Source organism: Hemiscyllium ocellatum, chromosome 2, assembly GCF_020745735.1.
Source record: "Hemiscyllium ocellatum isolate sHemOce1 chromosome 2, sHemOce1.pat.X.cur, whole genome shotgun sequence".
Classification (NCBI taxonomy): domain Eukaryota; kingdom Metazoa; phylum Chordata; class Chondrichthyes; order Orectolobiformes; family Hemiscylliidae; genus Hemiscyllium; species Hemiscyllium ocellatum.
The window spans coordinates 86913961-86929176 of record NC_083402.1 but is presented as its reverse complement, the minus strand read 5'-3'; the positions used below and the strand labels follow the sequence as shown (position 1 = coordinate 86929176).

The following is a 15216-nucleotide window of genomic DNA, read 5'->3' as shown; positions in this document are numbered from 1 at the left end:
GTTCTTTGCTTGAGAAATCATGTCTCACCAACTTGATTGAGTTTTTTGACCAAAAAGATTGAGGGTAGAGCAGTAGACTTTAGCATAGCCTATGACAAGGTTCCGCATGGTAGACTAATTGTTAAAATTAGATCACGTGGGATTCAGAAAGGGTTTGCCAATTTGATACAAAATTGGTTTGATGGTAGAAGACAGAGGGTGGTGTTGGGGGATTGTTTCTCGGGCTGGAGGCCTGTGACCAGTGGTATTCTGCAAGGATCGGTGATAGGTCCACTTTTGTTTGTCATTTATCTAAACAATTTGGATGAGGATTTAGGAGGCACAGTTAATAAATTTGTGGATGACACCAAAATTGCTGGCATAGTTGACAGTGAAGAAGGTTATCTAAGATGACACAGGGATCTTGATCAATTGGGCCAATGGGCTAAGGAGTGGCAGATAGAATTTAATTTGGATGTATGTGAGGTATTGCAGTTGGTAAAACAAACAAGGGCAGAAATTATCCAGTTAATGATAGGCCCTGGGTAGTGTTGCTGAACAGAGAGACATAGCAGTTCAGGCACGTAGTTGTTTGAAAGTTGCATCATAGGTAGACATTGTGTTTTTTTTTGTAGATATTTTTATTGAAATTTAACATTTTTGCAAATTTACAAAAATAAACAAAACTCTCAAATACAAACATTGATGTACAATTAAATCATATATACAATAGTCATAATTTAACAAAGAAAAGAGAAAGAAAGAAAACAAAAAAAGAAAGAAAAAAAAACTCAACTTTCTACTAATCTAACCTATAACTAACCAGAGTGTATACCTAAGTCTCTTACATGCTCGGAATGTATAAACATCAAATATAATAAAACCCGTATTCGCGCAGGATTCCTCTCCCAAGGGGCCCCGGAGCAGCCCGGTCTGAATTCTTCACTAAATAAAAGCCCTTGTTAGGATAGCCGAAATATCTGCATTTATATAATTCAAAAAGGGCTGCCATATTTTATAAAATAATTCAGTCTTTCGGTGCACCATATTTGTGAGGAAGTCAAGGGGGATATATTCCATAATTAATCTGTGCCAATTTGAAAGTCCAGAGGGGCCCTCAGCCACCCAGTTCACCAAAATATTTTTCCTTGCACAGAAAGAGAGAATAGAAATTAGTCTCTTCCCGTGCATATCCAGAGATGAGAGGTTCGAAAAGCCCAAAAGGAGAGATACAGGGTCCACCCTAATTTCCGTTCCTAAAATTTCTGTCAGGGTATTTGCCACTTTAGTCCAGTATCTGCGGATTTTCTGACAAGTCCACAAACAATGTACAAGAGTACCCACCTCTATTTTGCATTTAGGACACATTGGAGATGCTCCTGCCTTAAATTTTGCCAGTCGAGCCGGAGCTATATGGGCCCTATGAAGTATCTTTAGTTGGATAGCCTGAGTTCTGTTACAGATAGCAATTCTTCTAGCATTTTCCCCAAATGTCATTCCACATATCCTCAGAGATTTCTAGCCCCAAGTCCTGCTCCCATGTTTTAAGCAGGTCATCCATGTCTCCTGAGACTCCATCATGTAGCAAATGGTATATAGTACTAACGGAGGATGCCCCCGCTGGTCGTAAGACATTACGTTCTCTGTCTGATTTATAAAGACTATCTATTAATGTAGTCTTCCTCTGTATATAATCTCGAACTTGGAAGTATCGAAAGAGATCCCCATTAGGTATTCCGAATTTCAGACGCAGCTGCTCAAAGGACATCAGGATCCCATCTTTAAATAGGTCCCCTAAGCATGAGATGCCCCTGGATCTCCAGAGTTTAAAGGTGGCATCTGTAATCCCCGGTTGGAATCCCCATGCGCCTACTATTGGTGCATGGGGGGATGTTTTATGTGAGTTACCCTCATTTTGCCGCATTATATTCCAGGCCTTAATTGTGTTTAATATTATGGGATTTTTACAGTGGTCTGTAATGATTTTCCTCTTATCTGAAAATAAAAGGTTAATAAGTGGGTATTTTACTTGGGAGGCTTCGATATCCAGCCAAATTGATTGTGGATCAGATGAAATCCAATCAGCTATGTAACTTAGTAGGGAGCTTAACTGATATTTCCTAAAGTCTGGGAAGTCCAGTCCTCCCCTTGCCTGTGGAAGCTGTAGCTTCTTCAGCTTAATAAGGGGCCGTCTATGGTTCCAAATAAAGGAGCCCAACCAGCCATATAATTTACGTAGGGCTAGCCTTGGCAGCATCAGCGGGAGCACTCTCATAGGATATAAGAGACGGGGTAGAACATTCATTTTAATTAATGCTATTCTCCCTAGCCAGGAAATCGGAAGGTCTCTCCATCGCTGGAGGTCCTGCCTTATCCTTTCCATTAATTGTACAAAATTAGCCCTATACAGCTGATCAAATACTGGCGTGATAAAAATACCTAAATATACGAAGCCCTCCAGGGACCAACGGAAGGGAAAAGGGGATCCGTCCATTAAGTGGGGTATCATAGCCAGACCACCCATTGGCATGGCTTCCGATTTTGAAAAATTAATTTTATAGCCTGAGAATGCACTAAATGTATTAATAACTTGAATTAGACGAGGCACTGACATTAAAGGATTACTGAGGAATAAGAGAACGTCATCTGCATAGAGGGTAATTTTGTGTTTACCTGTACCAATCCTCGGGGCCGTTATATTAGGATCAGTCCGGATGGCTTCTGCTAATGGTTCGATTATCAGTGTAAACAACAATGGTGAGAGAGGACATCCTTGACAGCAGCCCCTACCCACACTGAAGCCATCCGATCTTAACCCATTAGTAATAACAGCTGCTTTGGGGTCATTATACAATGTTGAAACCCATTTGGTAAACACCTGTCCAACGCCAAACCTTTCCAATGTGTAAAATAAATATGACCATTCAACCCTATCAAATGCCTTTTCCGCATCCAATGAAATTACTACTCCTGGTATCTTTCCCTGATGACAGGCTTGGATCATATTCAAGACCCTTCTGATATTATTGGATGATCTGCGGCCCTTAATAAATCCCGTCTGGTCCTCCTTTATAATATATGGCAGTACCCTTTCTAGTCTTAGTGCTAACATTTTTGAGAGAATTTTAAAGTCTACATTTAGTAAGGATATTGGTCTGTAAGATGCACAATCTTCTGGGTCTTTTCCTTTTTTGAGGATAAGAGAAATATTTGCTTCTTTCAGCGTGGGCGGGAGACAGACCTGACTATGCGCAAAATTATACATATCCATAAGTGGGTCAACCAATATTCCTGTAAATTCTTTATAGAATTCAGCTTGAAAACCATCTGGGCCCGGTGCTTTTCCGCTCTGAAGTTGCCTAATTGCCTCAAGTATTTCTTGGACTGTTACAGGGGTATTTAGGGCCGACACCTGTTCCGGAGTCAGGCCCAGGAAGGTCAAATTTTTAAAAAATGACTGCATCCTCCTAATCCTATCTTCACAATCCTGCGATCTATATAGTTCAGAATAAAATTCTTTAAAGGTCGCATTGATCTTTTTATGATCATGAGTCAGGGTACCTGTACTTTCCTTGATGGTCGGAATAGTTTGAGGGGCTTTCTTTTTCTTTGCAAGAAATGCTAAGTATCTACCCGGTTTGTCGCCATATTCATATAATCTTTGTTTCGCAAATAATATTTCCCTTTTAGCCGTTTGAGTAAGCGCGGTGTTTAAAGCTGTCCTAAGAGCTGTAATCCTCTGCAATTTTGTGATAGAAGGTCTATCAGCGTATGCTGTTTCGGCTGCTTTTAGGCGAGCTTCGAGCAGACGCTGTTGCTCTCCCTTCATTTTCCTCTGGGTCGCTGAATAGGAGATGATCAAACCTCGTGCATAAGCTTTGATGGTCTCCCACATCATTGACGGATTGCTAGCCGTACCAGTATTAATTTCTAAAAAGGTTTTAAGTTCTTGGGAGAAGTACTTTAAAAATTTGCTATCTTTTATCAGGAAGGGGTCCATACGCCAAAGCCGAGCAGATGTCCCATTGTTCTTTACCTTAGTTTCCATGTATACAGCGGCATGGTCAGAGATTGCTATAGTACCTATTTTACAGGTTGCTATAGAGTTTAGAAAAATCGATGGGGCAAAAAACATATCAATTCTTGTGTGACATTTATGTGGATTAGAGTAGAAAGAAAAATCTCTACCCTGTGGATGGAGACATCTCCATACATCTACCAATCCTAATTCTTTATTCAGGTCCGCCAGTTGTCTAGATTTGGGAGATATTCCAGCGGCACTCTTGGGAATCCTGTCTATTTCCGGATCCATAATACAATTAAAGTCTCCCCCTATAATTGTATGACGGGCACCAAAGGCCATCAGTTTTGAAAAAGCTTCCGTTATGAATTTAAAGGGGTGTGCCGGGGGGCAGTATACATTTAAGATCCCATATTCCTCTCCATTTATGAGGGCTTTAATCAAAATATATCGTCCAGATTCGTCTTTTATCTGATTTAGAATTTTCAAAGGGAAGTTCTTCCGGACAAGGATAACGACTCCCCTGCTTTTTGAATTAAAAGAGGAAAAAAAGGCCTGATCAAATCCGCCCTGTCGTAATTTTAAGTGTTCTTTATCCGACAGGTGTGTCTCCTGTAGGAGAGCTATATCAACTCTCTCCTTCTTAAGATTTGATAATATTTTCTTCCTTTTAACTGGCAAATTACTCCCCCTGACATTCCAGGTGCACCACTTAACCGACTGTTCAGCCATAATCATCTGGACAGATCCGAGACCCCTCGGGAGGGGAAACCCTATCTAGAACATCCCGAGCATGGAGCATACAAGATTTACAAAAGTAAAGATTCTCTGATACACTCAAAACAATACAACAAAAAACTCTTTCTAAGTATAAAAAATATAAAACATTCCGAATTGGAGATTTTCTCCCTTGTTCCCAGGGAGCGTCACTTCCTCTCCCACAGTCCATCTTACCCTCTTCCAACCAGTGCCCCACCCTTGACCCAGGTGTTCCTCAATAAAATGAGGAGAATTCAAATATAATATAAAGCTAGAGTTAACAGTGAACACCCCACCCCCACCCACACCCACATCTAAATATATTTGGGAATATTAATACCATATATAACTATAAGATTACAATCTCAACATGTAATACTTAAATATAATACCACAAAATAACAGGGGAAAGAAAAACAACCCCGCTCCTAAAAACAGAAGTAAAATAGAATAAGGTAACCACCTCTCCCCATCAACATTAACCAAACGCCCCAACATATATATATATACATACACACATAGGGGGAAAGATAAGAAAAGATGAAGGGATGTAAACCAAAATAATGGGAAAGGCAGACCAGCGTCCACAATCTCTTACAGTTTATTTAAGAGAGTCCAAGAATTCCTTAGCCTTCTCCGGTGATCCGAAGTTATATATGGATCCTTCGTGGCTAAGGCGTAGCGTCGCTGGATATCGTAAGGAGTACTGGATATTTAAGTCCCTTAAACGCTTCTTCGCCTCATCGAATGCCTTCCTCTTTCGGACCAAAGCTGGGGAGAAGTCCTGGAACAGCATGATCCTGGATCCTTTGTGGGTCATAGCTTGGGGATCTTTTCCCAGATTTCTTGAGGCTTCCAGGAGCATCTGCCTCTCCCTATAGCTCTGCAGCTGGAACAGGACCGGGCGTGGGCGCTGGGTTGAGCCGGGCCCACGAACTGTGACCACCCTTACCCGGCCTGATCCATTATGCAGATTTAAAAGTTGTGGCAGCCAATGCTCTAAGAATGCTGTTAGCTGACCTCCCTCTTCCTGTTCGGGCAGGCCCAACAACCGAATATTTTTTCTACGACATCGATTTTCGAGGTCATCAATGTGGTTTTCTAGATTCTGGACTCGATTCTCGAGAAAACGGATGTGGTCGGCTGTTGATTTTATCCCAGTCTCTGAGGCTGCGGCCTTCGACTCCACCTCTCTGACTCGGCACTCCAATTCCTGAATGTCTCTGCCCTGCTTCTGCAGCTCGGCTGATAGTGCTTCTCTGCTCTGCCGAGACTCCTCGATAAAAGCATCAATCTTCGCCTCCCACCTGGCAAACATCTCCTCAAAGCTCATCTTCATTGGTAAATCTCCTGAAGTAGCTGAAGACACCTTTGTTGCAGCTGAAGAGGGAGAGGGTGGGGGAGGGGTCCCTGCTTTCTTAGAGCCGCCTGTTCCCTTCCCTTTACTCATTTTCCAGCTAGTATTAGACTATTTAAATGTACTAATAGGTAACTATTTAAGGTTAACAACTATTATAAATGGTTTAGTGAGTGTGGTGGGGGTGGATAGCCCACTTTTCCCAAGTTTTGGGTAGAGCACTGTGGACTCAGTCTTGCTGGGTCGCCGCCATCTTGGATCCCCCAGACATTGTGTTTAAGAAGGCATTTAGCATGCCTGTCTTCATTGCTCGGACCATTGACTACAGGATTGGGACATCATGTTGGGATTGTACAGGATATGGTGAAGCCACTTTTGGAGTACTGTGTACAGTTCTTGTCACCCTGCTATAGGAAGGATATTATTAAATTGGAAAGAGTTCAGAAAAAGACTTATCAGGATGTTGCTGAACCTGGAGTTTTGTGTTATAAGGAGAGGCTGGGACTTTTTTAAAGTGGAATGTAGGAGGTTGAAGAGTGTCCTTCTAGAGGTTTATAAAATCATGAGGGGCATAGATAAAATGAATAGCAAAGCTCTTTTCCCTAGGGTGGGGGAGTTCAAATCTAGGGGGCATATTTTTAAGGTGAGAGGAGAAAGATTTAAATGGGACCTGAGGAGCAACATTTTTATCATAAAGTGGTTTGCATTTGGAATAACCTGCCAGAGGAAGTGGTAAATGGAGGTGCAGTTAGCATATTTAAAAGACCTTTGAATAGGTACATGAATAGGAAAGGCTTAGAGGGTTATTGGCCAAATCCTGGCAAGTGAAACTGGTTTAGTTTGGGAATCTTGGTCAGCATGGACAAGTTGGATCGCAGGGTCTGTTTCCATGCTGTATGATTCTATGACTCTAAGACTGTAAGACTCTAAATAATACTTTCTAAAAGTATTCCCCACCACGAAAAATTCTTCTTTTCGGACTGGGCTGCCTCTAATTTGCTCCTTTGTTGTTTTAATTTTGGCTTTGTGCCAGCCCCAAGTCTGTGACCTCAGTTTAAACTGCCTTTGTGGCCCTTGATTTGCCATGCTGTAGTTATGCCCCATGTTATGCACCAGCTATGGTGGTAATTGTTAATAAGGAGACAAGTAGTACTTTCCAGCCTGTGTTCTGTGTTGTTCTGTAAGGTTTTTAAGGTTATTCCTTACCCATTGGAGACCTTAACCTTGCTGATGGAGCCTGTAGTAACTGTTTACTCCCCGATAAACCTTGACCACCAGCAGACAATGCAGTTTGCATTTGTTTTAGGAATTACTTGTTCTCTTGCTCCATTGAGTTCCTAACTAACCACTTAGGGCCTGTTACAACAGAGATTACATGCACTATGAAAATCTGGACACAATGTGACTCATTGTATTGTGAGGTTTCTCTTCAGTAAAGTCTTTCCCACTCTAACTTAGATAGCCCTTCTCTAACCACAGACTTAATACCAAAAAGTCCCATTTCCCAACAAAAATCAAAGAAGTCCAACAAGTAAGTTTTTCAGTGAACAAATTTACCCAACAGCATATCAGTTGTTCTTGTGAACCTCAATAGGGTCTTACTAACAGCTGTCTTCCTGGTGCTCCTCCACACTGCTACCTCAATGGACACAACATGGCTGGTGAAAGATTGCTAACTTCCATTCAGGGAGCTATGTGATGCCTTGAACTGCTCTGGACATCATGGACCCGGTTTCAAACTGCACCACCTAAGCATGGATGACAGCAATCTGGTTGAGACAAAAGCTAGGACACTGGCTGGGGCCATGAACGCAGTCATCCTGAGAGATGACAGTAGGTTTGTGCTCTCTAGTACCATTACCACACATGTGGGCGGGATCATAGCAGTCCACTTAATCAGCTAGGATACAAACTATTGGACTATCAGGAATTTCAAGCCCGATGAACATTGAAAGCAACAGCCATGATGGTAGAGCTACATGTTAGCAACCATGCATCTCAAGATCTCCATCTGAACTTTGAATGCAACAATTGGCATTAGGAGACCTCTACTAATCTGGTCCTGGCTGATCACCTTAGATTCCCAAGCCTTTGGGCTGATATTGGAGACTGCCTTTGACTTACTGTGCCAGGATCCCATACTGAAGAGAGTCTTCCTGGACTTTACTCCCCATAGGACTACTCCACTTAGACTTTGAGACACGAGTTGGTTGATACATATGCATATACATTGATGTGTATACGGCATGTGTATGACTGGCACATGGAGCAGGTATGAGATTGACATAAGACAATGCCTTTCCACAAAATATGCACTCACTCCCACTTGACAGCTGTTTGGCATTATGTCTGCAGTAAAGTGCAATGCAGGACAAAGTACTGTGAGCCTTTAAGATGCAGCTGAGGGCAAAAAACCAAACACAAGGCAAGGCAAGACCAGGCAGGATGCTGTGAATATTTAAATAGGCATAAAGTAATTGAGTGCTCAGAGATTAGCTTGGTCCAGTCAGTGAGTTAGGTGCCTATTCCTGAGGACAAAGTGTTTGTGTAACTGCATTACAATCAGTGGTGCCAATGCCCTCCAAATTACAGCATTGATGTTCAGAAGTGTACTGTAAGAGGAACAGTGATGTGCCATGATAGTGCAGAAAGCAGCACATGTCAGATGCAATGGACATGAATTGCACATAACTGCTGCCCATGAACATGCCTGAGATGCTGGGTATCCAAGATGGAGCTCCAGAAAAGCAAGTGGTGAGGAGTTGCTCAGGTATGTGCTCAGATTTTCATGTCAGGAATTCTCAATGTCTAGTTTCAGTCGAATGAGTAGGAGAATGGGAACCTGCATTTAATAAGGAGTGAGAATTCTCACTAGTGAGAATCTTGTCTCACCATCCAGGATTTGGTTGGAAAATGCAAGCTGTCAGTCTCAATGTCGAGAAAAGCCTCATCCTATTTTCCTAAATTTCTGACTATAGTCATATCATTCAGGGTCCGAGAAGATTTTACCTGTTATTTTCATAAGGTTAAACTAGAAATTTGTAAAAAAAATAACATTTGTGTTGTTGCTTGTAGTGGAAGAGTTGCAAAAGAGGTTATTGAAGCAAGCACCAAAATTCAGCGCACCCCTCCTGAAGTTCATAGGTAAGACGAAAAATATATACACTTCAAGCTCTTAACACTCAGCAATCCAGCATCCATAGTGAGATTTTAGGGAAAAAAAACCCTGTTTACATTTTGTCAGGAGTCATTCTTGGGGACGATGAGATTTTCAGAATTCATTTCCTCCCTCAAATCTTTCTTGGATCTCCCTATGCCATCCACCAACCTTGGGTGACATACATTTGTTGATGTTGGCCTGAATCTAGATCATCTATGTTAGTGAGTGTAACAGTTTATCTCCCATAATTGGGTAAGTGATTGCACCATACTGCTTCCTCCTACCAGCATATGATCTCAGCAAATGTGTGTGAAAACAAAAAGAACTGACAGTTGTTCAATCCAGATGAGGAGATATCATCAGTTCTCTTTTTAAACCCTATCTTGGTCCTTTGCAACAATCTTTTTTAAACATGTAGCTACTTCAATTAAATTTAGTTATTCTGATCCAAAATGGAAAAGCACCAATTCCAAGGTCGTCTTGAGTAAAAGAGTAAAGTTTTATTATGTAATAAATCAGAGAAAAATAAGGAAAAGTGTCATAAAATGCATGCACACAAAATATTAGAATATTGTATATTCCTGGTCAAGGGATGGAATCTGTATCAGCTTAGCCTGTGTGGCTAAATACCAAGTCAAGTATTTAACCACCAGTTACTAGGAAATATGAAAAACAGGCCATGCTTCCTACTAAGATTGTATTAATTTGTACTTTGCTATGCCCTTTGATTTGTGTGTTTATAATATTTTTCTCTCATAAATTGACTTTTCCCTGCCCTCCTGAAGCAGTAACTAATATTCTGTCCAAGTCATTAGTCACATCCTAGTCTAGCCAGGAATTTTGGCAAAGTATTTGATCAGAGTGTAGCATTGACCAAATGAATTTTGCTCTTCGGATGCTGCCTGAACTGCTGTGCTTTTCCAGCACTAATCCAGAAAATAATTTTGCTGTCAGCCAACTGAGGAAAGACACGTCAGTAGTTGGTTTTGTACCTCTGTCAAGTGATGTTTACTGGTATACTTAATTTCAGATTAAACATTTTGAAAACTTAAAAATAACACACACAGTAGTTACTATAGAACATTAATGAAAAATCAACACATTTAACATTACAAATGGTTTAAAAAAAACTAATGGTTGCAGAAGACAGCTTGCTTATGACGATGTATCTAGAAAGGAGAAAACTAAGAATTTGAGTCAGTCTCATACTTAGCATTGTGCAAAGCAAAATTTCAATCTTTTTAACTCTGACATTGTACTTTTAGGTCCACACTTGCCCAGAGTCGGAGTTACAATTCTTTATCCAAGCAGTTGATATTAAGCACTGAGACAACAAAATCATGGCTTCCATCTCCTGATGAATCTGAAGAGCAATCTGCCATGGATGGTGAGAATTCATATTGACTCTCCACTTGATCAGCTTTGTAATTCTAAAAGCAGATACAAAACCTGTATAGATTGAAATCGATTTGGAAACCAGGCCCTTAATCATCCTCATACCTTATTCTGGCTTCCTTAGTTTTTGAATGAGCAATATTCAGACCGGTGATACTTGCATGTTTACATCCATGCGAAAGTAATTAAACCAGCTTATATGAGGCAGTACCACAGGAGAAAATACTAACCATTCACAGCCGTCAGTAAGGTAATGGATCAGCAATGTTGAAAATTGTAAACAAGCAGAAATTAAAGAAAAGAAAGTGAATGCTATGTGATGTTTGGATAATTTTTGTTTGTTAATTCATGGGATGTGGGCAGCGCAGGCCAGGCCAACATTTATTGCCCATCCCTAATTGCCCAGAGGGTAGTTAAGAGTCAATCACATTGCTGTGGGTCTGATGTCACATGTGGGCCAGACCAGGTAAGGACGACAGATTCAATCCCTAAAGGAAATTAGTGAACCAGATGGGTATATCCTGACAATTGACAATGGATTCACGGCCATCATTAGACTCTTAATCTTGATTTTTATTGAATTCAAATTCTACCATCTGCAGGATTGGCAGGATTGGAACCCAGGTACCAGAACATTTCATGTGTCTCTGGATTAACAGCCTAGCAATAATACCACTAGGCCGTTGCCTCCCCAAATACAATGGAATCTACCTCTAGTCAATTTCCGCTTTATTATTTGAGCTAGTTGTGTACAGTCACATTGTTCAAGTCAAATAAGTTAGCAAGTGAGAATGAAGGCCCTTGAGTGTTTATTTTAATTTAGTTAACCAATTTTTTTAATCAACCTGTTCAGAGATCTTATTACACATGTCTGGAACAAGTGGCACTTGAACCTTGGTCTCTCAATCCAGGTGTAGGGACACTACCACTACACCATAAGAGGGCCCTAAGTTTCATATCAAGTGAAATATATATAATTGCTATGTGTGTGTAACATTTGTTAATAAAATAAGGCAAACATTAATTTTTATACAAGTTTATTAACACACTGTACTGTTTGGTCTGCCTGCTTGAGCATAAAATAGTTTAATCATAAGAATGTGCTACATTTCTACACATAGGTTTCCCTGGTCCCACTGCCACCCATTTTCTGTCCTTTCTGTTCCACTTGACTCAATGACCTAAGTCAATTCAATTAGACAGATTTCTGATGAATAAATCCAGATTTCTGGTCAACAGGCAGGAAAGTGGAGTGAAGGCCATAATTGGATCATCTATGATCTTATTGAATAAGGATATAGGTTTGATGGCTGAATGTCCTTCTGCAGATCATGTTTCATCTGATCTTATTTTGAATGGGCTCCAGTCAATGGTGGTTGAAAAATGGAAAGTCAACTATGACAGCATGGGAGCAGTCATGTTTACACTTGACAAAGGCATGGAAAACTGTGTTTCAACAGCACATGATCTGAGGCAGAGTCAGGAGGGGCAATATTGTGGAGCTAATCCTGCAGATGTGGAGTTGGCATATTATCTCAGGGTTAAAAAGCAAATCAAAGCTGCAAGTTAATTGGTTCAGTGCAATAATGACCACAGAGACAAATGGAGTTGTTGGTTAAAAAATGGAATTTCTGCTCTGAACAGTGTGACAGATCAAAGAGTAGTGGGGTTGAGTATAGTAATGATCACTTAGAGCTGGTGTTGTCAGCATACATGGGGTACCAGATGTTTGTTTTTGGATGGTGTTATTGTCACTAATGCCAAACAGAAATAAGAGAGGGCCAGGGAAGAATTCTTGGTGAACTTTAGTGCAACTGATGTGAGAGTGAGAAGTGAAGACATTGTGGAATTTTATCTGCCTGTGATCAGATAATTAGGAAAGGAACCAGATGAGTCTAGTCCTAACCAGCTGGAGAATAGAAGAGAAGCAATGGGGGAAGCATAATGCGATCAATCATGTCAAAGACTGCAGACAGGCCCAGCAAATACACTGTTGTGGAAGTTTCTCTAAACACTATGGAAGCCTACCTGCATTACAGCACTGATATTGGACCTATTGTGGAGGAGTTTAGCAAAGCTATTGACTTGCTTGTCACAGGCAAAGCTCCAGATGCTGATGTTTAAGTGCCTGAATTTGTCAACTATAGGATTTCAACTCCTAAAGTATCCAAATAAACTTCTCGGTATTTTCTGGAGGGAGCCAACCCCAGCATAGGCATGATGTAAAGGTTTAACTGTGTACAAGAATAAGGGCAACTGCAGTAATTGCAACAACTGTTGAAGTAACTCCCTGCTCGGCATGTTAGAAAAGTATATGCCAATACTGCCATGTAGATCAGACCATAGAATTCCTGTGTGGTTTCTGACTGGAAGATCTACACCTGATGTGATCTTCTCAGTCCAGAAATTGTATGAGAAATGCCATGAAGAAAAGAAATAATTACATATTATGTTTATCAATCACACAAGGAATTTGACTGTGTGAGCAGAGGCTCTCTATTTTAGCTCCTGGAGAAAATTGGCTGCCTGTTGAAACTACTCAATGTGATCTCCTTTCTCTACAAGAACATGATGGTAAGATCAGCTTTGTCAAGGCAATATCGGGACCTTTTGAGCTGCATGGGATCAAAAAAGTTTTGTGGCATTAACACTTACGATATTTTTCTCTTTGCTGCTGTTATATGCCTTCAGGCCATCTACAGGGGGTATGATCACTTACACACCAGAATTGACAGAAAGCTGTTTGGACTTACCTAACATACAAATCCAAATTAGAGTGTTGCTATACATTAACAATGTCACACTAATGTTGCATATTGAGAAACACATGTACTGGAAAATGGACAGACTCTATCATGACTGTGAAGAATTCTGTTTGATGATCATCACCAGGAAGACAAATATCATAGTCCATGAAATTGCCATCCTGCCAACTGTCAGTATTGTCAAATGATGCTGGAGTTACTGCCAACTTTGAGAAAGTCAGGGTTGCATATGTTGGAGATCAGAGGTGAGAGTGTGGCGCTGGAAAAGTACAGCAGGTCAGGCAGCATCCAAGGAGCAGGAGAATTGATGTTTCTGGCATAAGCCCTTCATCAGGAATCCTAATGAAGGGCTTATGATCGGAACGTCAATTCTCCTGCTCCTCGGATGCTGCCTGACCTGCTGTACTTTTCCAGCACCACACTCTCTTACTGACAACTTTGCATATTTAGGTTCCACAATCACTAGCAATCTGTCACTTGATGCTGATGTTAACAGCTGCTGATTTTGCTATATAGGTGTTATGTCCAAGCTGGATAAGAGTGTGAAACAGTAGCATCAATACCTCTGTTACATGGGTGCCTATAATGCAGAAGGAAAAAACAAGTAAAATTTGCAAATGATGATTATTGACCTGGCCCAACAAGTTTCATTTCCCTTAAAATGAAGCTCCTGTACAATTAGTCTTTTAATTTCCATGTATTATGTTTTTATTGATTCTTCCCACTGGGAAGCAAGATACAAAGATGGTGGATGTTGATACTGCCAACTGGGCGACAGTTACTGAGAGCCATGAACTCTGCAGGTTGACTGTTTGGAAGGCATTGGAAAAAGATGCAGAAGCAAAACGCTCAACTGGCTAAGGTCAAGGGCCCAGAAAAATCAGAGGCCAGTAAGTCATGAACCTTCTTAGCTCACTGTCTCATTTTGCAGCAAATGCAGTAGGTACTGCCATGCTAGATTAGGACTTCTGAGCGGCACCAGACAATGCTTAACATAATTGACTACCACGATGCAAAGCATTGTTGTACAAGATGGGAAATTGCCTAAGTGACCAAAAACGTGACTGTGCTTGACTACATTTGAAACATTTCGAGGACAGCAAAGTAATTAATAAGTTGGTGTGCAAACAAGTTTCTCAGAGTTGCAAAGCCATAATGATTAAAACATAATAAGATTCCCTTTTAATAGCTTTATCCTTTTAAATGTACAATAATGGTTTAGACTGCTCTGGTGGGATTCCATAATTTAAAAATGAAAAGATTCATGGAGGTTAACAAACAGAGATTTATCAAAATTAAATAAAAATATCATTACTAGGGTAATAATGCACTCCAGCCCTTGTGATACCCACCAGTCACTAAAGGCATCTTTTGGTCTGATGGACACTGTATGATCCTCTCCATGGACACCCAAGCATGGTTTTGGCCTGAAATGTTGGCTTTCCTGTTCCTTGGATGCTGTCTGACGTGCTGTGCTCTTCCACCTTCGCAGCTATTGGCTATGACCCCTTCCACTGCCCACTGCCTGGACCTGTTGATGGCAATCTTGGTCAGGCCCAGGAACAGGTCCATGAAGAAACTACCCACTCTCCTCAGCACAGATTGCCCATGCATCAGGAGCATTGGGCTAAAGTACAAATAAAAATGTAAAAGCAGCCTCTTTAAGAAACTAAATAGGGGCTGCAAATGAAAACATTCAGCATAAACATGAAGCACAGCTTTCTCCAGGCCACAAAAAACTGCACGTGGCCTGGCACCCAATGAATCTATTTAAACATTT

The 15216-nt window shown here is 40.9% G+C and overlaps 1 protein-coding gene across 1 annotated transcript in view; it reads left to right on the top strand.

Moving 5' to 3' along the window:
* Nucleotides 1-15216, top strand: part of frmd3 (FERM domain containing 3) — a 221537-nt gene that overhangs the window by 175600 nt on the left and 30721 nt on the right. The window contains exons 12-13 of the mRNA XM_060845125.1: nt 9192-9260; nt 10542-10663. Of these exons, the coding sequence (XP_060701108.1) occupies nt 9192-9260; nt 10542-10663 (191 nt within the window). The remainder of the gene's footprint in view (nt 1-9191; nt 9261-10541; nt 10664-15216) is intronic.